This window comes from Choloepus didactylus, chromosome 2, assembly GCF_015220235.1.
Source record: "Choloepus didactylus isolate mChoDid1 chromosome 2, mChoDid1.pri, whole genome shotgun sequence".
NCBI lineage: Eukaryota > Metazoa > Chordata > Mammalia > Pilosa > Megalonychidae > Choloepus > Choloepus didactylus.
In genome coordinates, this window is record NC_051308.1 from 186,757,448 (window position 1) to 186,785,439 (window position 27,992).

The following is a 27,992-nucleotide window of genomic DNA, read 5'->3' on the forward strand; positions in this document are numbered from 1 at the left end:
ATGGTGTGTGAATGTGTGTGTATGTGCATAATGTCTGTCTGTGTTTATGTGTGTTTGTCTGAGTGGTGTACCTCCTAAAGCCACTACAGTTTTTCAAATACTTGTCTGCATTAAAAGTTTTTAGTCATCATGTTTCTTTCGTTTCCTTTAATTTGGAAACCTTCCACAGGCTCTGTCTTCCTGACATAGACATGGTGAGGAATACAATTGATTAAAAAAAAATAGAATTCTCCCTGTTTTGCATATGTTAATGCTTCTTTATGATTAGATTCAGGATATGCATTCCAAGCCAGAATGCTCCATAAATTAAGCTATGTCCTTCTCAGGCTGTCACATCTGGAGGCACATGATATCCATTTGCCCATCTGAAGTTAATTTTGTTCACCCAGTTGAGTTGTTGTCCTATTTCTTTCCTATATAGTTAAATTTTTTTTCCTCTTACAACTAATAAGCAATCCATAGGGAGACACTTTTAAGACTATGCATATGTCCTGTTCCTCATCAAAATTCTCCCTGGATCTACTAATAATTCCTGCCTGAACCTATCTTTATTATGATGGTTGCAAAATGATGATTCTATAATTAAATGCAATCTTTGATCCTAGACTGGATCCTATAGTGAAGGGGAAAAAATGCCATAATGATTGAGTTAATGAACAAAATGGAATATGAACTGCTGATTCCATAAAAGTGTTATATAAAAGTTAAACCTACTGAAACTTATTCTCAAATGTCTCAGAAAAAAATGTATACATACACACAGACTTGTGCATGTGTATCTATGCATATACACACACACATATCTAGAGAGAGAATGTACAAATGATAAAGCATATGGAGTAAAATGTTAAAAGGAAAGTACATGGGTAAAAGGTAGTATATAGGTGTTTTTGGAGTACTTCTATTCTTGGAAGTTTTCTGTAATTTGAAACTATTTCCAAATAAAAGTTACTAACATGTTTTTAGCCATCCATAGAATAAATGTTAGACGTCCTACCTAAAGCAACATAAATCTTTCATTTGATGGCTGACGGTGAACAAGTTTCCCCAGGACTGGATGACCCATAAGATCTACCCCCATTTGAGTGCTATGACTCCATGCAAAACTTCTGATACCGTGATGTGTCTGTGTGTCAGCTGCCAACTAAATAATGGTGATATTTTGAAATGGAAACTCTAGTTCTGGCTGTACATGTCTGTTTTCTTTATTAAAAGGCAATACAGAAATGATAATATGATACCTAAGGGGTTTTGCATATCAGATGAAATGACAGAGGCTCCTGATGTAATGACTCACAACCTTCCGGTATCAGCACCTACAGGCCCTGTTCAGTCCCCTTTCATGATCGCTGCGTACTCCTTCTGATGCTCCACCAGCTTCAGGAATACTTGATATTTCCTATCATAATATCTGGGGGAGAAAAATGAATATGTTGAATCATCTTAAGACAAAATTGTTATGCCACTTCCTCTTGAATTTAGACAAACAGAAATTTATCTGTTACAGTTTTGCTAACACCTTCTGTTTTTTGATTGCTTGAAACATCCAAAGCAATGGATGAGCATGTTTCACACCCAATATCTCTAACTACCTGAGAGATTATTATCTCCATTTTAGAGATAAGGACATTTGCTCAGAAGAGATGTATCTAAAGCAGTATAGCTAAAAATTGGCTGAGCTGGAATTCAAACTCAGGTCTATCCGACTTCAAAGCCTCCACTGTAATGTACTATAAGGCCCAGACTTAACATCAGGCCTTTCATCCCCAGCTTCATTAAATATTTTATGTATGACTGGACCCAGGTTTGATGGTTGGTGTAAAACCACAGCCTGACTGATGAGACTGAACATTTTAATCGCTCTTTTGCTGATTCCACACCTAGACTTCCTTTGTAGACTGCCTTATCCAGGAGTAAAACCCCCTGGAAATGTGACTAATACTGTTCCTGCGGCTGTGCCCTGCCTTTCAGACGTCTCATACTGGACCTTGCTTTCCCTGTACAGTCCCACTGACTCTTCAGGTGAGACTTGTCAGAACTGGTACTGGCCATGAATCATGCAGTACAGCAGCTAGAGCTGCTTTTGCATCACAATCCTGTAAGGAATAAAAGCAGCTAAGACAAATTTAACTTGAAGACTTGCGAATATGTCCTTATACTTCTTGGATGCGGGGAACTGAGGTGAGGTGAGGGTTGATGGGGTGCTCTTAAAAGAAGTCCTCATGAGGGAGCTTTGGTGCAAGCTTGTGGATTGGAGGAGGAGGGTTGGAAGAACAGCTGTGAATACACACAGGGATTTCTATTTGTAACCTGCAGAACTAAACAGATTAATAAGAGGTCTGCCAATATTTCTACCTCAAGCATTCTGATAGCTCAAGAACTGTGATGGGGACAAATCATTCTGAAGCCTGGTTTGAATCATAGCTTTGTTAATTACTAGCTATATGGCCATGGGTATGTATGTTACTTTACATGTGCCCATACTGGCTCATCTGAACACAGTGATAATAATAGGACCTACCTCAATTGAGCTGTTGTGTAAATAAAATGAGATAATATAAGAAAAGTACTTAGAGTGACTCCTGACTCATAGTAAGTGAAATAAGTGGCAGTTTTACTGTTAAAATAATTCATATTCCAATATTTTCATTAATCTAACTATAGGTTGGTTCCACTAAAACCCACTCTGTAAGGCTCCAGATTTATTAATCATAGAATGATTCTGGGATCAGTAATTTTCTCCTTGTAATTGCACTCTATGACAATATAATGTTAAGAATTCTTTTATTTTATGAGATGGATCCAGACATTGGAGTCTCAAAACTGCTAGAAGGGAGGTAGGGCTAGTACCCTCAGTTTATCCTTGAAGATTTCTAATTTTAAAATCGATAACTTTGTAGCAATTTTGTTCTTTGGCCACCTTCTTTGTATAGTAGGAAAAACACTGGCTTTGCAGATAGAGACAGAGCTGAATTTGGGCAATGTAGTTAAATGGTTTGAGCCTCAGTTTCCTTGTTGTAAGGCAGATGACAACAGAACCTATGTCACAGAGTGGCTGTGAATTTTAGACAAGAAAATTAACATGAGCTGTCAAGTGCTTACAAATGTGAACTAATGTGGTTCTTATATCCTTATATTATCCTGGAATGTCAAGAGATAGATGGACTATATTTGTTCCTTTTTTTTATATATAGGAAGCTGAGGCCCAAGGCAGTTTTAAGGGACTGCTCTAAGGCCACAGATAATGTCAGTCTGGTCATAAAGATGAGACTGGAGGTCCTCCTAAAAGCTCATTCAACCAGTCACTGGATGATGCTCTCTGTGATACTGAATTTTTAAATCAGCTGAATCTGCTATCTTCTAAATTCTCCCTACACTCAGTTCCTTTTGTGTGGCATGTGCCTTGATTTAAGGCAATGAGGAGACGTGGGGATAGCTCGGGAGATGGGCTCTCTTTCTACTTGCAGATCTTAGGGCCGCCTGCAGATGGTGCTACAGCACTGCATGTGCCTCCTTCCAGGGCCAGCTCCCATTGGGGAGCAAGAATCCAAGGATTAGCTTCAAAAAGAATATTTTGGGTTTACTGGAAGAACTTAAAAACAGACTTCCCTCAAAAGTCTTGGGAGGGTCAGGGCAGAGATGGAGAAGGATCATCTGTTTCAAATTTCAGGAGAAGCGTGATGATCCAGACACACTCCAGGGAAGAGAGAGGAGCCCAAGCTCCTGGCTGCCACCGCGGTGGGAAACACTCAGATCTTGATGCCTGGCGTTGAGCTACCCTGGAGGGTCAACAGCCTACTCCGTTTGGAGATAAAGAAGAAAACGGAAATAAATGGGATTGTTTTTCCCATGGACATTTCCAACTTTGTCAAGTGCCCATGGAAAGCAGCACTCACAGTGCTTTGGGGATATCCCCTTCTATTCATTTGAATTTTGGGGATATCCCCTTCTATTCATTTGAATCTGTTTCTAAGCACCTTTGGCCTGTTACATGAAGTGGGTTTTTGGATTTAGGAACTCAGGACCTGGAAAGTTTAAGATAAGGCAGGCTCTCCCGGATGGATGTTCCTACTGGAAGTATGATGTGCGCTGAGTAGCATGCATCTCGCTAACCCAGTGCCTGACCCGATGTCAGGCACTTATTAGACAACTAGCGTTTGGGACTCAACTGACATGTTCAGACAGTTTTTGTTAAATATGAGAATGCCTAAAAACCTTACTGTCTTTAATCCTCTTCTGGCAACAATAACTTGGATGCTAGTCCTACCTTGTGTTTCTTAGACGTGTGAGCAAAGCTGAAATGGTTTCTTTTGGATAAAGCTTTCTGCGAATTTACTTCTTTTTTTTTTTCCCTTTTTGTCTTAACCTCAAATACTCTCGTAAATTATAAAAGGCACTTCAAACTCACTGCCAGCGACTCAACTTAGGCCTTTTTCATATCAGCCTGGATTATCGAAAATACCTTCTGTTCTATTTCTACCTTTAGACCATTCTAACTCAACCTCTAAAATGTTGATAGATCTTTCTAAAATCCACATTTGACTAAGTCCCACAACTGCTTAAAAATCCAGTATGTCCATTCTGCCTGTAGGCTGAGATTTGAGCTCTTCAGCATGGCCTCAAAGCCCTTTGTGAGCTGCTCCCCCTCCCCCAACCTTTCTGGTCTTACTTCCTGCCACTCCCCATCTTATATTTTGTGTTTCAGAACTGTAAATTGCTTATAGTTACCTGCATATACCATGCTGTTCCCACCCTTATGACTTTGCATATGCTATTCCCTCTGCCTGTAATGTCCTTCCCTGCCTTGGCCTGCCTGGCAATTTCTTTTAAGCACTGAAAGCCAGCTTAGACTTAACCTCCTCTTAAAAGCTTACCTCAGTCCTATAGGGTCACATCCCTTTTTTTCTGTGTTACTTTGTCAACTGGTACATACTTCTATTGTAGAACTCACCCCTTTTGCCTTAAATGATCTATGCATGTGAATAGGATTGTTTCTTATTCACCTCTAAATTCTGCCTAGAGCATAGCATAATGCCTTGAATATAGCAGGAACTCAATAAATTAATGTTTTCTTAAATTTGATACAGAACATATAGGTTAAAACACTGTTTAAGTTGTAGCTCTCAATGCCAAATGATATAAAGGGTGGAAGAATGGACAGATGCCACTGTGTCCTTTAATGGAAGGTATATGATTTGCTGCTAACAACTAGTGAAAAGAATATTGGTCTGAGAGTTCAAAAGTTTGTGTCTGAACCCCAGCTTTGGTCCTGCCTAGCTCTGTGAGCTTGGGCAAGTGTCTTTACCTCTCTGGGACTTGGTTTTCTCAACTGTTAAATGAAAGGACTGGATTAGGTAACCTTCAAGGTTTCTTCCAGCTCTACAGTTGCATGTGTCTGTATGCATATAAAAAGCATAGCTTACCTTTTATCTTCATGTTGGGGGAACACAACTTTCCCAACTTTGCTCATTCTTGCCATTGCCTCCTGTTAAATGGAAAACAGAATGCAGAAAGCTGAGGTGGAAAGCCAAAACCAGAACCAGGCTTGTGACAGGAAAGAACATTCCAATTAGTGTCCACTTTCCTTTATGACATTCAGTTGACCCATATTTTTTTCACCCTATTTTCTCTGGTAATAAGAATAAAACCCAAAGAACACTTGAGGCTATATCTACGACCACACAGTCTGGGTTTAATAAATAGTTGGGTATTTGATGCCTCTAAGGTATAAATAACCCAGAAGGCCAGCATGTCTGTGATGGCCTGCAGGGAGGGCTGGGAGGCAATTATTTCTCCTCCACACCAGGACACGAGGACATAGGACGGCAACATAATCAGCCACTGAGCTCACTGTCTACTTAAGCTTAAATAACAATAACTGAATGGAAACCACATTATACCTGGACTTTAGGATAAAATATTTAAGACCTCTTCATCACACATTAAGTTCTTCTCCCAGTGGTCTCTGAAGTTGTGACTACAGACGTGAGGCCTCTGGGCTGAATCTAATTGACTTGAGTTCTGGAATGTGACTCCAGGACATTCTTGTCTATACAACAGGGCAACTGAGCAGACGACAGGTTGCAGCGTCTGGATGGATGCTGTCTGGTTTATAGCACCAAGATCAGCTGTAGATTGTCTTGGCCCCTTTATATGAACAGAGGGGTCAGGTTTCCTTGAGCAATCGCCCAAGGCTGTTAAAGCCATAAGAAAGTTAGGGGGAATGGAGTGAACCTGAACTTTGGAGCTAACACGTGACTAGGCAGGACTGCAAGCAACAGAGAAAGCTCCTCAGAATAGGTCTTGCATTAGAACAGCTCTTGAGCTCTTATTGTTGAGGATGTAGTCATTCTGGAGTCACATATACAAATTCTCATTCCACACACTAATTACTCACTATGTACCAGACACTGTGCTAGGGACACAGATTCGTGTAAGACATACTGTTTGTCCTGGAGTAACTTACACGCTAGCAGGGGAGAAAAAAAAGTAAAAAGTTGACTACTGCACAGAATTTGATTGCTCCTGGGTATCTTCAAACATATCAAAGTATCCGCCACCCATCCTGGTGACCTTACGGTGCTTTGCTTTTCTTTTTGGCATACCACTATCTTCGACATGCCACGTATTAACTGGCTTATGCATTCATTATTTGCCCTCTCCATTCCCTGCCCTAATCAGAATGTAAGCTACACACAGGCAGGAACTTTGTTTATGGGTGAGTCTCAGCACCTAGAATATTCATAAGGCATATTGAGCGCCTTCTGTTTGCCAAGCCCAGGACTCAGTATATACAGAATACAGAGATGAACAATGTATGGGCCCTTCCATCATGGAGCTCAAGAGTGTGGAAGAGACATAAACTGGGATCAAAATATAGTGTGATAAATACTATGCTAGAAGCATATAAACTTCTTTTCAATAGTTACTCAAGGGCTAGGAAATTTGATAGTTTTCCATCTGCTAATCACTTATGGAAATTTCCGACCCAGAGAGGCTGCTCTAACGACTCCTCCCCCAGGATGGCCAAAGGGTTTCTAGCCCTTGATGGATTTGAAAGTGCTGACTGGAAGTCAGAGATGCTCAGAGCAGTAAGCATACCAACAGCAGAAAGAAATGGCAGGCTTAGGTAGGAAGATCTTTAAAAATTAAAATAAAAGGAAACCAAGGAGAAAAGACATGAACCAAAAAGGGCAGTCTGGGGCTATTTTGTGAAGTGGCAAAGGGTCAAACACATCCATGCCAGTTTGAAGGTATTATGTCCCCCAAAACGCCATTATCTTTGATGTAATCTTGTGTGGGCAGACGTATCAGTATTGATTAGACTGTAATTCTTTAAGTGTTTCCCAACGTGGGTGATGACTCTGATTGGATAGTTTCCATGGAGGTGTGGCCCCACCCATTCAGCATGGGCCTTGATTAGTTTACTGGAGCCCTATATAAGCTCAGACAGAAGGAGCGAGCTTGCTACAGCCAAGAGGGACACTTTGAAGAATGTACAGGAACTGAGAGAGTAGCTGCAGCTGAGACACATTTTGAAGAAGGCCGTCGGAAGCTGACACTGACATTTTGGAGAATGCCATTTTGAAATGCAACCTGAGAGCAAGCAGATGCAAGCCACGTACCTTCCCAGCTAACAGAGGTTTTCCGGATGCCATTAACTATCCTCCAGTGAAGTTACCTGATTGTTGATGTGTTAGCTTGGATACTTTATGGCCTTAAAACTGTAACTGTGTAACCAAATAACCCCCCTTTTATAAAAGCCAATCCATTTCTGGTGTTTTGCAAAAAGGCAGCATTAGCAAACTAGAACATCTTAGTGAGGTTCTTGCTGTTCTATTTAGCAGGGATATTATAAAAGCTCTGCTCAACCCCCACATGTGCCAGCACATTTTCCTACATAGACTAAGTTCTGATTCCCTCAAAACAAGCCACATGTCCTGTGGAGATGGTCTCAGCAATCTCCACCACCAGCTTTGCTGTTCATTCTCTCATTTTGTCCATGCTTCTTCCTTTGATAATCATGCTCTGCTGTGCTTCAAGGGTGGCCCTTGTCTCCTCTGGCTGGTCATTCTGTCTCTGAATATAGAAAACACCCTCAGGGAATACTCTGCCTGCTTGTGCTTAGGCCCCAGATTTTAGATGACATTCCAGGATTGCCTCCATGGGTGGGTTCCAGGAAACTGGTATTATAGAAGGTGCTCCATAAATGTTATTTTCCCTCCCACCGTAACAGATGTTTGGACAAATGGCAGATGTCAGGGAATTCTTTCTTCCTTTCTTCAATTACCTTTGGCTTGTTTTTAAAACAAATTATTGAGAAACAAACACCAGCCATAGAGATTTCAAAGGCTTAAAAAGAGGTTATTTGGTTTCACAAAAACTACAGATTTAAAAGTTAAACTTAGCTCAGGTATTAACTCCTTTAAGAAGATTTTTCTGAATCATTGCCACTGCCTGCTTCTCAGCTAGATTATTTGCTCCCACAGCAATGTGGGCTTCCATCTATCACAGCATTTATGACATGGCACCATAATTTTTGTTAACACATCAGTCTCCCCAACTAGACTGTGAGCTCCTTAAGGCAGAAATTGTTATTATTATTTCTGCTGCCAAACTCAGCATCTGGTATAGTGTATGTGCTCAGGAAATGTCTAGTGAATGAATGAATTTAAGGCTAATACACGTGACGGAATGTTAAAAAGGAAGTTTTGGCTGAGATCTAAAGATGACAGATATAAGATACCAAGTGAGCTGGAAACAGACCACCCTGAAGAGTTTGTATAAAAGGTGAGTGAGGACGGATTAATCAACTCTTAAACCTTTCATTCACTTTGAAGTTTTGGAAAAGAGATGAATTTTTAGGAGAGAGCTGTTGTTTTAATTGCACATCAAGTCTCCTTGCAGGGTAAGAGGTGATGAGAAATCCCCCTTCACAAGTAAGAGAAGACGGCTTCCCTGAGACCATCAGAGAGCTTGATGTGTGTCCCAGAGAGCTTGATATGCCGAGGTTGTTGAACACGGAGAGCTGTATGTGACTCCTGCCTAGACAGGCTGGCTGGCAGCTTCAGGGTAGAAGGAAAAGAAAGAGGCAGTAGAATCAGCCAGCACTGCCAGAATCAGCCAGCACTGCCCTGGGCGGCCCACATGTGAGACTGTCATGGGTTGCCTTAGATCCTGCCCAATATGGCCACCTAATGAGGCAGAGGAAATATGATACAGAAACTAGAGGTGAACTGCTAGAACTACAGGAGTTAAGAGAAGAGTAAACAATCTACTAGAACACAGGTATTAACAAGGACAAGAATATTGCAGGTGAGAGGTTTCTAGAGGTGGAGGGTCTCTGAAAAATCTATGGTGGAACCTCATGAGACCAAGAGCTAGCTATGAACAATTAATCTAAGAGCCATGGAGCCCATTTATGACACTGCTGATCAAGTAAGACTCTCCTTAACACCTGGTCTCTCCTCTCTTGTGCCTTTTAGCCACTCTAGAGGAAGAAGAAAAAAGCTAAGTTGGAGAGGAAGTGAATGGGGAAGAAAGGAAAATCTGATTACGGCCACCTCTTCTCATTTGTGACAGATCCCAGCTGGAGGAGAGAGACAAGTCTTAACTTTGGTTGAAAATAGAAGCAATGGTTATTATATATTCCTTGATATTCTAATTTCTGAATTTTGGCTATGTTTCACAACATAAAGGGACCATAAAACTTGTATTATCTAAGAGACTTTGTTCTTATCAAAGAAAGTAATGGAGCTGCCCGGTATTTTTAACCAGAACAGGGAAGTAGCCCTGGGAGTAAAAAATAAATCTGTTTTTTTTTAATTCTAGCTCGAGAACTGTGTTTGTTCTAAACACCAGCTGTATATGCATAATAAAGAATAGATGACAATATATCAAAATGGTAACACGTAAGAATGTGAGTGATAATTTTTTCTTTTGTCAACTTTTTTTGTGTGTTTTCTAAATTTTTCATGGTGGCATATATTCAGTTTATAATTCTAAAGAAAATAAAAGTATACTGTATTCTAAAAATAAAAAAAGTTAAGCTTATACAGGCAGCCAAAATGACTAGTCTCACTTTTCTTTCTCCTGGAAGGCAGGGCTCATTATGGATACTTGATACAATGTGGAGAACGCCCAGAGTATCAGCACTGTCATCAGAAATAACACTGCTGAGTTTTCCAATTTCTCCAAATAATTAACATAAAATGGAACCCTCGTGAACCCACTGGCTGCAGTAAATCTGGAAATTACCACAGCATAACAATATGAATTTATTATGGAAATGCTGAGATGTGCTAAATATAGTCACCCCACAATATATTTCTGTTCAAAAGGGTTTATTTGAAGTTGGCCTCCAAATTCATACGTTTTGTCAGCAGGCAGGAGCCGGGCAATCTTAATTTGCAGCACGCTACCCTCTTTGTTTGAGAGTCTAGACAGCACAATGAATACAGTGACTTTTCTTTTTCCTTCTTGCCCACACAATAAAAGCTTTTTAAAAACAAAATATTTTGTAAAATAGCATTTTAATCGCTTCTTTTCTTTCTCGCTATATGGCAGAGCTATAAATAAGTCATGAAAGTTCACATTTGATCATCACTTCTGAAAGCAAGTAAAGGATTTCTGTAGGGAAGAAGAGGGGCCCTGTGCTGCAGCCATGAAAGACTGCATTCATGGGACTTGACCCTAGGCTGCGTGTCAAGGCCAAGATCCCAGTCAGCACACACTGCTTGCCACTTCTCTTTTAGGAGCACTGGCAATCGCCAGGCCTCTGTGTGGGCAGGAGGAAACACCCACTTCTCATGTGTTATGGCTTGGCTTGGGAGCTACCAAAGGGCTTTAGGCTATACTGTGTGTGTCAGCAAGAGAAATTAGGTTAAAGAAAGGAAGAGGCTCCTCAGGCAGCCATGGAGAAACTGTAGATTCTGTAAATAGCAGGCAGACTGATATTGGCAATTTGTCTGGGGGAGAGCTGGTATACCAGGGAAGGGGAACTACGTCCTTAAGGCTTTGGGAAGACAGCCAGGTGGTCCAGCCATAAGCACCAATGGGCAGAGCAAGCTATGTAGGGGAGACAAAGTCAGGACCTGGTGTGGTGAGAGCATACTGTGAACTCCTGTTGGTATGATGCTTAGCAAGGTCCTAGAATGTAGGAGGTGCTTTGGCCAATGTTGGCTGAGTTGCTGAATGAAAGGGTGACGCCTTTTATGACAGAAGCAATGCATGATCATCTACGTAGTGTTTCTACACTGGCATATATGTGCTCCAGGGAGTGCTCAAGGTGATCCATCGGGAGTCCAGAAGAAAATACTGCAAGTGCCATATATATGATTGTTAGTGTAAAGAAATTAAGCTTTACCAGTATTTAACATTGTCACCAAACCATACAATGTCTGTATTGTCACCCGATCTGTCAGGTGGTCCACACATTAGTCATGAGTCATGCAAGATGTATAAAATTTCCCAACAGAAGAGTGGGAGTTCTACATCCCTGAAAGGATGACAACATGGTGCCATCCTTTTTTTCTCCAGTTTCCAGGGATTTGCTACCTGTTGTCATTTACATGTTCCAGGTAAGTGGATTTATAGGTCTTATCTAATTTTATTTAAATTACCCCTCACAAAATGGGCAAGGGGCTGAAAAAGATTCAGTCAGTGGATTAAAGGTAATGGGAATTCAGATTCAAGAAAATGAGAAAATGATGTCACTTTATTACTTAGTACTAGCTTTTCACATTACAAGATAAAAACAATGAAGACCTAGACAGATATAAAAACTGTCTCAGGTAATGGATACGGCATGCACAAAATCATATAAAAATTGCCAAAAATCATTAAGAAGGCACCTAGCCATAGATTTATAGTGTACCTTTAGAAATTACAAAAAGTTAGCATGAGGCCATCATGATAGGCAAACACATTCAAAATATTTTTATTTCAGCATTATTTCATCTGTTTTATAGTGTCCATAATCTATAAGCACCATAGAATACAGCTATGCTTTCTTATAAATTCATTTCCATGTACTGAGGACACATGCTGAAAAAGTTTTTATTGATGGGGTATATGATCCAAAAAACATGGTGGCCATTGATTTAGCAGCTGACTATCAATGTGCTACTATGCTACTTATTCAACACAACATTTATCAGGTGTCATGAATTGTGCTAACCATTTTATGCACAGGAAATTTTTAATCTTCGAAATGACTTTATGAGACAGATATCACCATTTATTCCCATTTTATGATTAAAGGGATTGAACACAGAGAGTGTAAGTCATTTGCTCAAGGTCATAGAGTCAATAAGTAATAAAGTCAGAATTCAACCCCAGTTCTGAATCCAGGCCATTGCTCAGCCCTCCACTCATATAGGATGGTACCATTCTCCCTGTAATGCAAAAAAACTGATTCTCTTTAAGTCCCCAAAGCTTGTGTTCCAATCCCACTTCTGCTGTTTATTAGCTGTGTGATTTTGGGTGTAAATGAGAATGAATGAGAGAGAGAGAGTAAGAGAGAGAGAGGATGTGTTTGTGTGTGGCAGTACAGGATACTGTACCTTTTTTCAGAGATGCTGACACACAGCTCTGAAATACATGAATCTGCCTTCTTCAGGAACTCTGACTCATTTTACTGGAACAACAAGTTCACATGCTAATGTGTGGGCTGAGGCACATGACCCTTCCATAGAAAAACAGAAAACATATCAATGTTACTTTCCTCCAGCGAACATTAAGAAATAGCTAGTAGTTCTTTTATTTACTTTGTTTTCTTTTTCTTTTGATACGGTCATCTTTTGACCTGCATTTGGTATTCCTGTAACCCCCATGCACTGGAGACAACAATGTCAGTAGAGATGTGGGAAGGGATATGATAAAGAAAAGGAAAGAGCTGGAGAGACCTTCATTATTAATCATGATATGAGGACTGGCTCCTTATTTATCACTTTAAATACCCCAGATTGTTTAGGGTGCATATTACATGGCTGTACACGTTTATCAAAACTCATCAAACTGTATACTTAAGATCCATGTATTTCACTTTATACTACATCTCAATTTAAAAACTGTAAAAGAAAAAAAAATACTATAGGTATATGTGTCACTGTACTTATATTTTATTTAATTTTCAATTATAAAAATGTCTATCAAATGGAAATAAAATTTCTAGATGTTCAGTGCTCTGATCTTGACTCTGAAATACATTCAAATTGGTCTCTCGATCACAAAGAGAGAGGATGAGGGTGGAGCCTCTCCAACTCTGCAAAAATGAATGTTTTTAGAAAGATGTTGGGTTTTGGAATAGGCTTGGGTTGGATTCTGGCTCTGCTACTCACCAGATGAGTGAACCATGCCTCAGTTTCCTCATCTATAAAGTGGAAATAACAATGTCTAGTCACAGTACTGTTGAAAATTCCAATATCACACTCTGACCAATATTTCCTAACTGATCTCCTGACCTCTACTTCGGTCCCTCTGAAAGCAGTCAAGGTGATTTTCCAGAAAGAAAGAAAACATAATATAGTAATGAAAATTACAGACTCTGGAACTAGACTACCAAAATTTGTTGGGCTTTACCACTTAGTAGCTGTGTGATAACTTGCTTAGACCTGATTTTCCTTGTCTGTAAAGTGGGATTAATAATAGTATTCCCCTTATAGGAACATTGTGAGGACCAAGTGAGTTAACTCATCAAAGCACTAAGAACAGTGCCAGCACATAGTAAATGCTCTATAAGCTACACATATTTCTCATCGCACTAGGATGCAAGCTTCACGCAGCTAGGGGTTTTAATTTGATTCACTCACTGCACTAAGAATCGTGTCTGGCTAGAATACGTAATTTATAGATACGTGTTGTGTGAATAAATGATTCAATGAACAAGGCAAATTAGATTATGTCTTTCCCTCCTAAAAACTTCACGGGACTACCATTGCCTTCTAAATGAAATCCAAATTGCCTGTAACTTCAAGATTGAACTTGTGCCTATGTTTCCAACCTCATCTCACACCCATCCCAATGGGATCACCATAATCAAAACACTGGCTAACTTGCTATTTATTGACCATTCAAGCTTGCTCCTGGCCAGGTACTTTTTGCCTTTCTCAGGCATGTTCTTCTACCGGTCTTTGACTTTCTGGCCTCTTCATACAACTTGGGACTTTTTCAAGAAGCCAAGAAGTCTTCTTTGGCCACACTTAGCTGAAGCAGTCTCATTCTTCCAGGCACACTTTATTACATCATCTTGTTTTCCTGTCTTCATAACCCTTCATAGCATGTGGCTTCATCTGAAATTATATTGTTAATTTATTTGCATCCTTCTGATGCATCCTGCTGCTGAATCTAAGGTCTATGAGAGAGGGTCCTTGGCTGTCTTATTCACTGATATATCCCTAACTTTTAGAAGGGCATTAGTAAATGCTGGTTGTGCAGCCTAATGTTTAATAAGTGAAGATACTGTTATTATTTACCCCACAACTGAAAGAAACTTCTTTCCCCAGAAACATTAATAAAAGGTAAGAGATGCCATACACAATTGTGTGTGTTTCAGGTTGGTGGGATGGATGGGCCAGGGAAGGTCTTGCATGTTGATTTTCTCATGGTGCCTCATTACTATTTCCAGACAATTATTCCTCCATCTGCATGCAAAAAAAATCCCTTCTCCTCTGAGGTTTGTAACACCCAATGATACAGATGCAATCATACATATGTTCCCTGCATCTCACTGCTGTCGCCTGTCAGCCTCTTGTTTATATCCTTATGTTAAATAAAGCTAAGACTTCTGATCACAGCCTCCCTAACTACCTGGAGGTTTGTTGTGATCATAGAAAATTTCAACATCTGTCCACAAGACCAGCCCAATGCTCCAATCTTACGGTTTCAAACTTTTTCCAATTCCAGGAACTCCACTTTATGGATTCCCACAGCCACATACTGAAACTTATCATCCGCTGAGACTGCTATATTTATGTACATTCCAATATTCTAAATAGCCACTTTCTGACCTCAATATTCCATCAGTCCAATTCTTTCACTTATTCTATCACTTCCACCAAATTCCTTCCTCCATCTCATGGCAATTTCCACAAACTTGATTACTTCCTTTTCTTTCAATTAATATACCCTTCTGTTTCTACTTTCTTTCATCTGTCTTAGAGTTCACCATCAATTACAACATGTTTTGCCGACAAGAAACATCACTGATACTCTCTTGGCTGTCAGATTCAACGGGCACCTCTAAACCACAGAAACCACTTAGCCAAACATGCTTCATTTCTTGCTGTAATTATTATATCCACCTCTACTCCAGCACTACACAGGATATGGTAATGTTCTATTGAATGCAACTATTTAAAGTTAGTACTTCCTAATCTTCTGTTCCATATGACATTCTATCTGGGCAAGGGAGTGATAAAGAGCCTGGAAGGAAGGAATCATTCAACACCGAATACCAGGTGATGCTTCTGGTTACTAAGGGGAAGGAAGATGAACACTGAGCATAATGGGGGCTGTAGGGAATAAAAGTTGAAGGTGCTTCTAAGTTTGGAAACACAGAGTTTGTTTTGGGCTTGAACTTCCAGGCCTTTTACATAAAACAAACAAGGAAAACAATAACTATTCTAGCTATGTTTATGAATATGAGCTTGCTCTGGCATTCACAAGACAGGAAATTCAGCCTCCTTCCCCCTAGTTACTATATTATAGACAGGCACATGATGTACTGGAAAGAGAACTGATCTGGAAATCAGGGGGCCCCAGTCCTATAATAATCTGTCTGGGCTCTGTGATTTTGAATAAATTGCTTCCTTTCTTTGGATCCCAGTTTCCTCTTCTCCAAAATGGGAAGTTTGAGCCAGATAATGCTAGTTTTATTGTTCAACAAATAATTGTTGAGTATTTACTGTGTGGAAGGCATTATAGTTAGACAGAAACATTAGTAAAGCAAATAGTTGTGATCTCTACCTTCATGGAGCTTAGAGTCTACTAGAGAAACACAGGTTCTATAGGAGAGTATAAGACAGAGATTAAAACTAGTCTGGGAGATTAGGCAACCACCTGAAATTTGAAAAGGAGTTGGCCAGGTAAAGAAAGTTGATGAAGAGGATTCCTGACTGAAGGAAATATACATTTGAAGTCCCAAATCAAGATGAAGTGAGGCATTCAAAGGAATAAAAGCAGTCCAAGATGGCTAGAGTAGACAGAATAAGGGAAAAGACTGATGAGATGAAACTACAAATAATGGCAGGAGCTAGATTTTGGATGGCCTCACAGATCATGTTAAAGGCTTTGGACATAATGCAAAAGACATGGGGATGATACTGGAGAGCTTTAAACAAGAGTGACATGCTATCATATTTATGTTTATAAGAGATCACTGGGCTGATGTGTAGAGAGTGGATTAGGGAATGGTAAGAGGGGAGGCAAGGAAATCATGGAAAAGGTCTTTGTAGCAGTCTTGGTGAGATGTGATGGTGGCTTGAAGTAGGATGGTGACTGAGGAATTTAAGCAATGAGGAAGAATTCAAGTGACATGAGATGTAGTTTAGAAAGATGGTGAGAGACTGATATGAAGGTGAAAGAGGGAATGGGATTCAGAATAGCCTTAAGTTTCTGGCAGGAATGACTGAGTATACAGTAATGTCATTTAAAGATAGTGCCATGTGCTAGGATAGTGCCAGTTGTGCAGGCAAGGGTGCAGATGAGGAGTTCAGACTTTGACATATTTAAATTGAGATGCCTGTAAGACCTCATAGTGGAGCTGTTGGCATACAAATACTAAATGAATCCTTGGAAGTAGGTGTGATAGAATCCCATAAAAGCCCAATATATAACATCGGATAGAGGAGAAAGGGGAGCTGGTAAAGGAATTTAGAAAGAAGCATTCAGTGCAGTAGGAGGAAAATCAAGCAAGTATGCAATTTTATTGAGATATACACAAAAACAGTGTATAATCCATCCAAACTATACAATAAATGGCTCACAGTATCATCATATAGTTGTGCATTCACTGCCACAATTTTAGAACATTTTCATTGCTCCAAAATAAAGAAAAAAATTTAAAAAAATATAAAAAAGAAAAAGGAATACCCAAACTATTCCATACCCCTTATCCCCCCTATTATATATATATATTTTTCAGCATTATTTTATTACTCATCTGCCCATACACTGGTTAAAGGGAGTGTTAGTCACTAGGTTTTCACTATCACATGATAAAAGCTATATAGTTATACAGTTATCATCAAGAATAAAGTCTACTAGATTACCGTTCAACAGTTTCAGGTATTTCCCTCTAGTGATTCTAATACGCTAGAAACTGAAAAGGAATATCTGTATAATGCATAAGAATAACCTCCAGATTGACCTCTTGACTCTATTTGAGATCTCTTAGCCACTGAATCTTTATTTCATTTCATTTCTTACCCCCTTTTGATCAAGACTGCATTCTTAATTCCACATCCATATAAATTTGATGATTGGCTTTTCTGCAAAGAAGGTTCTTAGAATTTTGATTGGGATTGCAATGAATATAAATTGCTTTGGGTAGTATTAACATCTTAACGATATTTAGTCTTCCAATCCATGAATATGGAATATCCTTCCATTTATTGAGGTCTTCTTTAATTCTTTTAGCAATGTTTTATAGTTTTCTGTGTAGAAGTCCTTTACATCCTTGGTTAGATTTATTCCTAGATATTTGATCTTTTAGTTGCTATCGTGAATGGAATCTTTTTCTTGATTTCTTCTTCCGATTGTTCATTGCTTGTGTATAGAAACACCACTGATCTGGGGGTGTTGATCTGGTACCCTGTTACTTTGCTGAATTCCTTTATTAGCTCTAAGAGCTTTGTTTTGGATTTTTCAGGATTTTCTGTATTTAAGCTTACATCATTTGCAAACAAGGAAAGTTTTATTTCTTCTTTCCAATTTGGATGCCTTTTCTTTTTTATTTTTCTTGCCTAATTGCTCTTTCAAAAACTTCCAGTACAATGTTGAATAATACTGGTGACAGTGGGCAGCCTTGTCTTGTTCCTGATCTCAGAAGGAAAGCTTTCAGTCTTTGACCATTAAGTAGGATGTTAGCTGTGGGTTTTCCATATATGCCCTTTATCATGTGATGAAATTTCCTTCTATTCCTAGTGTTCTACATGTTTTCATCCAGAAAGAGGGCTATATTTTGTCAAACACCCTTTCTGCATCTTTCTGCATTAATTGAGATGATCATGTGGGTTTTTTTCCTTCATTCTGTTAATGTAGTGCATTAACTAATTGATTTTGGTATGTTGAATCAAACTTGCATAATAGGGTTAAATTCCACTTGATCGTGGTGTATTATTCTTTTAATATGCTATTGGATTCAGTTTGCTAGTATTCTGTTGAGGGATTTGTCATCTATATTCCTAAGGGATAGTATTCTGCAGTTTTCTTTCCTTGTGGTGTCTTTACCTGGCTTTAGTATGAGAGTGATGTTGGCCTTGTGGAATGAGTTTGGGAGTGTTCCCTCTTCTTCAGTTCTATAGAATAATGTGAGCAAAACTGGAGTTAAGTCTTCTTGGAATGTTTAGTAGAATCCCCCTGTGGAGCCATCTGGTCCTGGGCTTTTTTTGTTGTTGGGAGGTTTTTGATGACTGATTCAATCTCTTTACTTGCAATTGGTTTGTCGAGATCTTCTATTTCTTCTTGAGTCAATACAGGTAATTTGTGTGTTTCTAAGAATTGATCCATTTCATCTAGGTTATCTCATTTATTGGAATACAGATATTCATAGTGTCTTCTTATAGCCCTTTTTATTTCAGTGGTGTTGGCAGTAACGTTCCCCTTTTCATTTCTGATTTTCTTTATTTGTATTCTTTTTTTCTTTGTCAGTCTAGATAAAGGTTTGTTGATTTTACTGATCTTTTCAAAGAAATAACTTTTGCCTTTGTTGAGTCTATTGTTTTTCTGTTTTCTATTTCATTTATCTCTGCTCTAATCTTTGTTATTTCCTTTCTTCTGCTTGCTTTCAGTTTAGCTTGCTCTTCTTTTCCTAGTTCTTCCAGTTTTGAGGTTAGGTCTCTGATTTGAAGTCTTTCTTCTTTTTAAATGTAAGCATTTAGAGCTATAAATTTCCCTCTCAGCACTGCCTTTGCTGCATCCCATAAGTTTTGGTATATTGTATTTTCATTTTCATTCAACACAAGGTATTTCCTAATTTCACTTGTTATTTCCTCTTTAACCCATTGGTTGTTTCAGATTATGTTGTTTAATTTCCATTTATATGTGAATTTTCCATTTCTCCCTCTGTTATTGATCTCTAACTTCATTTCACTGTGTTTAGAAAATATACGTCATACGATTTCAATATTTTTGAATTTATTGAGACTTGTTTTGTGACCCAACTTATAGTCTATCCTGGAGAATGAGCCATGTGCACTCGAGAAGAATGTGCATCCTCTTTCTGTTGGGTGCAGTGTTCTATATATGTATGTTAGGTCTAGTTGGTCTAGTGCATCATTCAAGTCCTGTTCATCCTTATTGATCTTCTGACTAGATGCTATATCCATTATTGAGGGTGGTACATTAAAGTCTCCTATTATTAAGGTAGAACCATCAATTTCTCACTTCAAATCTGTCAATATTTGCTTCATATATTTTGGGAACTCATGTTAGGCACATGTATATTTAAAACTATTACATTTTCCTGTTGAATTTTCCCTTTTATCACTATAAAATGTCTACCTTGTCCCTCGTAACTGTTTTTGAATTAAAGTCTATTTCATCCAATATTAGTATAGTATATTTTGGTCCTCAGCCTCACTCATTTCTGGTGTCTTGTCTTCAAGTTCACTAATTCTTTCTTCTGCTCCAATCTGCTCTTGAAACTGTCCTGGCACTTTTCATTTCAGTTATTGTGGGCTTCAACTGGAGTAGTTCTGTCTGGTTTCTTTAAAAAATTTCTCTCTCTTTACTCAGGCTCTCGTATTTTTTCATTCATTGTTTTCCTGATATCTTATAGTTCTTTCTCTGTACTTTCCTTCATCTCTTTGAGCATTTTAAAGATCATTTTTCAAAAAGGCTTTGTTCAGTATGTCTACATTCTTATCTTCACTGATGTTTTCTGTATTTTTATCTTCTTCCTTTGGATGGGCCATCAATTCCTGTTTCTTTGTTTTGGTACTATTTTGTTGCACACTGTATATTTTAATATTTTAAAATGTTAACTCTGGGAGTTATTCCCTGGAATTGCTGTTCCTTGGTTTTGTAACCCAGCTGGTGATAAGACAGAGATTTTCTTGAGCTTCAGCTCTCCTATCAGGAGGGTCTGTCCAAGGCAAATGCAGTGTGCGGGGTTTTCCCTGTCTTTCTGGGCCTCTGCTTCGTCCTGGCTTTTGCTTATTAGTTGTTTTGGAGTCACCCTGTTTACAGGAGTTTGGTTGTCCCCTCTGTTTCCCAGAAGACAGACCTTCATCTCTCTGGTATTTGACACCAGCAAGCCTTTGTCTCAGACTGTCCATCTCTATAGATTTTACTCTCTTTTCATTGTCTCATGCTGCTTTTGCTTGGAGGGTAAATTCTGGAAGTAGTCCCCCTGAAGAGGACGTTCCCAAGTCAGTCTTTCCCAGTCACAAAAGTGCTAGGGAACCATGAAAGGGGTGCAGATTGGTTCCAAAGTGCTCTGGGGAAAAGGGATCATGAAAGGTGCCAAAAGTTTTACCGATGGCTTCCCAAAGCTGAGCTTTCCTGGCTTGCTCAGCAAAATGCAGCCATTAAGCTAACTGTCCGCTGAAGTCCTGAGTAAGCACTGAGTCTTTAAATCTCCACTGCCTCTGCCCCTGTCCAGGGAGGGTTGAAATTTGGCTGCCATTGCCTCTGTTGGGGGGGTTGAAACAACAGCAGCCCTCAGAGTCAGGGCCCAGTGATCTGAATTCACTAACTAAAAGCCGTGATCAGCAATTGGAGGTGCCCACCCCTGTTCTTTGGGAAGAGGATTTTTACCTCCCTTTCTGTCACCAGCTGCTAGCCAGGGACTGGACCCCATGGTGACCTGCCACGGGAGAGAGCAATTTATAGTTCTCTACTGTAATTTATCTGTCTCTTCCTCCACTCTTCCCTGGATACTGTACAGTGTTCTTCTGGCTTCTAGAGTTTCAAAATAGTTATTTAGACAGTTCCTACCTGTTTAATAGATGTTTTGTTGGGAAGACTGAGTCCTGGAGCTCTCTACTCTGCTATCTTCCCTGGAAGTCTAATGGGACATCTTACATTCTTTTATTCATATTAAGTCTTTGAAATCTGGTGTGCGTTTTTCATTTATAGCACATCTCAGTTCATATTAGCCACATTTCCAGGGCTCAACAAGCACATGTGATTAGGTGCTACCATCTGGCCAGCTCAGGTGTAGAGCATGTTTAAAAGCTGATAAGGGGTTAGTATAGAAGAAGAGGCAATACAGGAGTGAGAGGAGATAACAGATTGAGGAGGTTGTCAGAGGAAGTGGAAGATGAAGGAGTCTCTAATAATAGGTGGGACACCTCTTCCATTTTAACAAATGTGAAGAAGAAAATGGTTTGGTCTGAATATAAGCAGTGGTTAAAAAAGGAAGAAGAAGAAGAAGCCTTCATTTGTTGGACTTGCCAATTTCTGTGGTGTTAAATACTTCCACCATGGTCAACTACAAGCTACTAATGTGACATCTTTGACATGGAGCTGGGCAGGTGAGCAGGTGTGAGCCAATTACAGTCCAAACTACATGAAACAGAATTTGAAGATTTGATGGCAGGTGTCTTTATAATGTCTTTTATTTTCGATTTGAGGTAGGTGGTAGTTAAGAATAGACAGGAGGTCGTGTGTCTGAACATGAGAGGGAAGACGGGGACGGGAATTGAGATTTGAGAAGGTATGATATAGTCATCGTTGATAATGGAACCTCAGTTGACATGGTATGTTAGTCAGGTTCCTGTTAGGAAACAGATGGAAATTCATATTGGGTAATGGAGGTAAGCTTACTAAGTAGTTTATTTGAAAATCAGGTTTAGGACAAGAAATATACACCCATGACTAGCAACAGTGGGGACGCATTGCCATTTCTTGGCATGAAGGCGTCAAGGGGGTGGCATGGCTCCCACCACCCAGTGAGAGAGTTGAAGGAGAGGGCCACCTGCGGGAATTGTGGTCCATAGTAGATGGATAGTAGAGGGATGCAGCTAACTTGTGGCCACCCAGTAGGGAGAGAGCTGGGGTAATAAATCCTCCGACCTCATCCTAATCTACCTTCCAGGCACCCATTGGCCAAACCCAACTAGAAACCAGAGAGTAAGGGAGACTGACTGGTGACAAGTAATATATAATGATAGAAGCCTGCCTCATGGTTTTATGATTTTATCTTATAGTATTCAATGAGCTCTAGGGAGGTATAAGTAACAGAATGTTGGATTCATCCTGCACTGATGTGTAGTAGGACAAGAAAAAGGAAAATGGCCATGGGAATACTGGCCATGTAGAAAGAGAGACTGTGAAATAATATGTTTTAATTCTGGATAGGAGGAAAGTGAAAAAAGGTATAGTGTATCTACCACACAGTTTTCCATTTAATTCTCACAACAACCCTTCAAGGTATACGTTTTAGAGATAAAGTAAAGTGAAACTCAAAGCAGAAATGTGGCTTGCCCAAGATAACAATTTAGTTAGTGGTGGAGGAAGGGGACAGGTCTGTCTAGCTTTACCCTACCATTCCACCTGCAAGCAAGAAGGATGGGGGAGAAGGGAGGGCATATTTTGATATTCATTCAACTTTTTAGTTGAAACTGAAGCATTATTGGAATTTTGTACCCCAAATATATAAATTCATACACAATGAATAACAGGGACTCATAAGGAAGACCTTGGGCATTTTCTTTACCCACACTCATACCAAATGTGCAATTGAAGAGGTGAGTGAGGAGACTGCAAGGGTATCTTTTGTGAAACAAGTTCCTCAGGAATTCTTTGTCCCATGTTCTGTGGCTTCCCTGGTCTGCCCTCAATGGCAGGAAGGGAGGAAGGGAGGAGAGGGTGGCTTACCACTTCTCCTGTGTATCAGGAACGCATGTACAACAAATGGGTATTCCCAGGGGCTTGGCACATAGCGAATACTTGGGGATTACGTGGTGAACTGAATCTTTCAGGCACCATGTTTTTTTTTTGTGTGTGTAAAACATCCCATGGACTGACAAGGGTAGAAGATTGGAAATCAGATCTATAGCTGCAAATCTGGGAACCTTGGATGGGAAACACTCGAAATAGCTAGGTTGGAATTCCTGTGTTGTGACCTTGGGGCCTAATATCTCTCAGTCCATTTAAAACTTTCTCAGGCATAAAATTGGGCCAAAACCCAAATGGAAGTTGTAAAGGATTAAATGAGACAAAGGAGGTAATGGTCCTGGTAAGTGCTCAGCAAAAGCTGGTTTGTTTCATTTTCCTTTCCTTCTCTGGTCCTTCTCCTCTGATTTAACCATTTCTTCCATTTCTCAGAACTACCACTTTCTTCTCTTTGTATTCCATTCACAGAAGATGGCAGTGGTTTTCCTACAGCTCTCCAATCATGATTACTGTAGGTTTGGGGTGGGGTTTTTTTTTTGGCCACTTTTGGGTCTTGGTTTGGAGCTTGGTGACCTCAGGTGGCCATTCTGGGGAAACCACAGCATTGTGGGTCATGGCATTTTTCCCATCTTTGAATAAACATTGAAAGCTTTCTTTACCTTTCATTCCAAATCTTGTTTGCCATCTGGTGCCTGGTTTGGCTGCATCTGTGTTTATTTAATGACTTTAGGCAAAGGCCGAGTTTACATATGAGAAGAAGGAGAGGGCTCTGCTGATTTCTTCCATATGTTCATTTATTCATATATTATGATTTTTGTAATCTCACAAGCATAGATTCCTTCAGACAATCCCTACACTGTTCCTTAGAGACCTGCTTCTTTGTGTGTTCAGCTGGGAGTTTCCATGAGAACATTTTTTCAGTGCCTATTACCTTTAGCACAGCTCAGCGTGGTTTTTAGATGGGCACAAAACTAATGTTCTTTAATGTTCTTCTTTTTGAACAGAGGGTACTTACCTGATTTGGGTGATAATTTTGGAAAGAATCAGGAGACTTGGGTTCAAGATGCTTCTCTCCTTTTACAAATGGTGTGAATTCAGACAAGTTCTACAACCACTCTCATCCTTAGTTTTCTCATCGTAAATCAAAAGACTTAGATTAGGGAAGCTGACATTCTAAGAGCCTCACAGTGCTCAGATTTCCTTCTCCCTTTTCCTCTTCTTCCTCTGGTACTGGGTTTCTGGCTCTTACAGATTAGTTTGTGAAGTCCCAGTGTGTGATATACCTATTTTCACCTCATGAGCAGAGCTGTACACAGAAAAGATAATCTAAGAAAAGCATCCCATCTTCTGCATAATGCTTGAAGGAAAGAGGAGGGTGAGCTCTATTTGTTATGAAAAATCTCCTCTTGATTTCTATTTGTATAGTAGATAGTACTCAGTTTGGTGTGATGACCTGAGTTCTGGAGAAGGAGAGAGCTGGGTTTGAAACCTGTCTCCACTCTTAACATTCTGTGGCCCTGAGCACATTTCTTAATTTTGCTGTCTTGTCTTTCTTACTTGTAAAACAGGAGCAATATCTGCCTCGTAGGGATGGTGGGTGGATAAGTAATCATTATTTTGTAACATGTTGGTTACCCCTCTCCTTTCCCTTTCTTGGCCTTATTCACTGATTGAGCTCTTTTTCTGGGCCAGACACTGAGCAGAGTGGATTCAGCGGTGAAAATGCCATGGTGCTAAAGAAACTGACAAGACAGAGAAGATCACAAAACCAGATGATGTCAAAGCTAGTATGAGAAGGTGGGACTCCTGATTCCCAGGCTGCAAACACGCCTATGAGCTGAAGAGTGGCCAGGAAAGAATGGAAAGCTCGGTGGAATTTATTGGGACCAGTTGTTGACAAAGGGAGGGAGGTAGCCTAAATTTTACCCTAGAGGGCTGTTAAGTGGAAGACAGATTCTCAAGGGGCTCCAGATTAGTATGTGTGTTTGTGTGTGTGCGTGTTTGTGTGTTGGGGGTGGGGGAGAGAGCGAAGTGTAGGGTTGTGGTGCTCTTTTGTGACTGTCCTTAAATCACTGTGAAAGGTTGTCTCTCTCTGCCCATGGCTAGTCTTGGTGCCTGGAAGAATGAAACTCAAAAGAACAAAAAATTTCAATGAATGTTTTAGATGTGACCAGAGATATAGGCGAGGCTGTTTTGCTAGCTTGTATTCATAAACCAAATTAATCTTCGTCAGGAATTAAGGGTTAATCTTTCCAGGTTAGAGGCAAGGACAGAACAAGAGCTTATGTTATCCACACCCTCCCGCTGGCCCTCTCTGCTCAGAAGCATGAGGAAGAATGACGAAGCACGGGTGGCTCCGGGCAGCTGCCCTCTTGGACCCTTCCTCTCTCCGTCAGAGAGCAATCCACATCAGAGTCTAAGAGATGACAGTCCTCTCCTCCTCAGGGACAGCTCCAAGTCAATGAGGGCAAGGGAGGGTCTTGGCATTCCTGAGACACAGCTTGGTGGGTTCCTCTGCCAGTGAATACTATGGCGTTAGCTGAGATTCAAAGGCTGGGCAAGCATGGACTAGGTGAAGGCTGGGGGAAGCACATGTCAGCAGAGGCAAAGAACCACATGGAGGGAGGGAAACTGACACTCGTGAAGAAAGAAAAGGCCAGTGTGATTGGAGCAGACAGACTGAAAGAAAGTGGGGTTGAGGCAGAGTGGAAGGTAGGCAGCCACAACGCACATGAACTTGTAGTCTTCTTTCTATGCGCACTGGGAAGCCAGAGGTGCCACCACCTGCTGATCTGGTGTGTATGATGGCAGAGGCAAGAATGCAGTGTTCCAGGGGAAGATCGGTGGTGCTGGTGGATAAGGGGGAAGTTTCCAGATTGGAGAGGTGCTCAGCAGGCAGACACAGGCTTGAGTGATGGCCTGGATGGGGGTGTTGGGAGAGAGTTGTCAGAAATAACTAAATAACTCTTAGATTTCTGGGCTTAGGCATCTGCCTCACTTAGGAAGAGGCTGAGCGAGGATTCCTACTTAGGGATGTTTCCATAGAGCCATGTCTTTAGATTTGCAAAGGCTTATTTCAGGGTCACTGGGTAACTGAGAGGCAGAGCCTCAGCCTTCCCTCCTCCTGTTCAGAGGACAGTAGCAACAAGAAAAGAACATCAAGAGAAATAATGTTGCAAAGAGTCTTCACACACCAGACCAAAGCTTACATCAGCCAGTCATGTGGGTTTTAAGCTCCATTATTCAGTAAGAAATGGATTTGTCCTTGTAAGTGCTACAAGATCTGGCACTTACACCTGAGATGTGAAGGGAATTTTTTTTTTTTCTTTTTAAAGCAGTAGCAACCCTGGACAACATAAGAGTTTAAAGGCAACCTCTGGACACCCAACATAGAACCTGCAACTCGGAGCTTTCCACCGAGGCATCTCCCACTTTCCTTTGGGGTGGTGGGGAGAAGATGGGAGAAAATGAAAATGTGTGTCAAGACAGAAGGCATGAGCCCATGGAAAAATGCTAGGGCCCTTATGCACACACATTTTGGAGCAAGAAAATATGGCTCCTTGGGATCGTATAAACCTTAATCTGGGGGGCAAGGTGGGGTGGGGAGGGTTCCACCCAGGAGTGTGTGCAGGATGCGGACAGGGAATTCAGAGTGGAGCTCAGCAGTTTTCTAAGGCTGGAATGGAGATAGGGAGGCCTGTTTAAAGCAGAAACCAAAGGAAATTTCCTCTACTCCATGTCCCCCACCCCCTTACTCCCCATATCTCCCTCACTACCTCTAGATTTCTACTTAGTGACCTGGTCTGTGGAAGGGATGGAGACAGAAATAAGGAAAATCATCATTTATTAGGTACTCAGCAGTAATGATGGTTAACATTTTTAAAGAAAACTACATGTTTGGCACCATGTTAAAATGCCTTATCTTATCACTGTTCAGAGCAACCCCCAAAGACAGGTCTTGTCATTATTATCTCTATTCCACTGGGAGAAAACAGAAGTTAACAGAGGTTAAGAAACATGCTCAGGGTTACATTGCCAGAATATTTAAAATTAGTTGCCTCTCTCCATCCCAGAAAATAGGAGTATGCGTGTGCGTATGTGTTTTGTTAGTTAATATTTACATAACAGCAACACTCATGTAGCATTTACGAGGCTCTGTTCTAAGTGCCTTCCCATGTGTCAACTCTTTAAGTCCTTAAAACAAACCATTATCTCCATTTAACTGATGAAGAAACAAGGCACAGAAAGGGTAGGTCAAGATCACCCAGCTTGTACATGGTAGATCCAGGATTCCAACCTAGGCAGTATGGTTCTGGAATCCATCTGCTTAACTCAGTGGTATGCCAAGTGGCAGGATGGTGGGAGCCATTCACCTGGGGGTATGGGCAATAAGGGGGGTGCGCGGTCTGTAGAGAATTAAACTGTAATAGTAAAACCAACTAAAAGGTCCATAAGCTTTTTATTCTGACAGACCTAATAATTTTTTTGCAATATCTCAGCAAAAAATTACTCGCTTCCAGGGCAAACCTCTCCTACTGACTGTGCCTCCCAACCCTCCTAAGCTCAGGTGCCTTAACCCCCATGTTATTCTGCCTCTTTCACCATAGAAGGTAAAATGTGATGTAGTATTCACATTTTACAGATTTTGAATCCTGCTCAAACACTCCCATTCACACCTTGCACCTCTTCTTTAAGTCCTCAAAACAAGTATACTGGCTGTACGAGGGATTATTTCTTTACTGTCTTGCCTTCACCAATGGGCCCTCAACTGTTTGAGGGTAGGGGCTATGTTTGCAGTTCATGCTGAAGCACAGGGCCTAGCATGTTGGTGCTGCTTACTCAAATACTTGCTGAATGACTAGATGAGCAAATGCATGATTAACCTAAAATGCTACCTTCTCTACTGATTTCCCAAGTGAAACTTGCTCTTT

The 27,992-nt window shown here is 40.3% G+C and overlaps 1 protein-coding gene across 8 annotated transcripts in view; it reads right to left on the reverse strand.

Annotated features, from left to right (window-relative positions):
• Positions 1 to 218: 218 nt before the first annotated feature.
• FGGY (FGGY carbohydrate kinase domain containing) overlaps positions 219 to 27,992 on the reverse strand; it is a 472,286-nt gene continuing 444,512 nt past the window's right edge. For 4 of the 8 annotated variants that reach the window (XM_037827085.1, XM_037827086.1, XM_037827087.1 and 1 more), the window contains 2 exons: positions 5,424 to 5,485; positions 228 to 1,411 (listed from right to left, as the gene is read on the reverse strand). In XM_037827085.1, coding sequence (XP_037683013.1) covers positions 1,330 to 1,411; positions 5,424 to 5,485 — 144 coding nt within the window. In that variant the 3' untranslated portion in view covers positions 228 to 1,329. Of the gene's footprint in view, positions 1,412 to 5,423; positions 5,486 to 27,992 lie in introns of all 8 variants that reach the window. The other 4 variants (XM_037827092.1, XM_037827091.1, XM_037827084.1 and 1 more) reach the window with 4 other exon arrangements.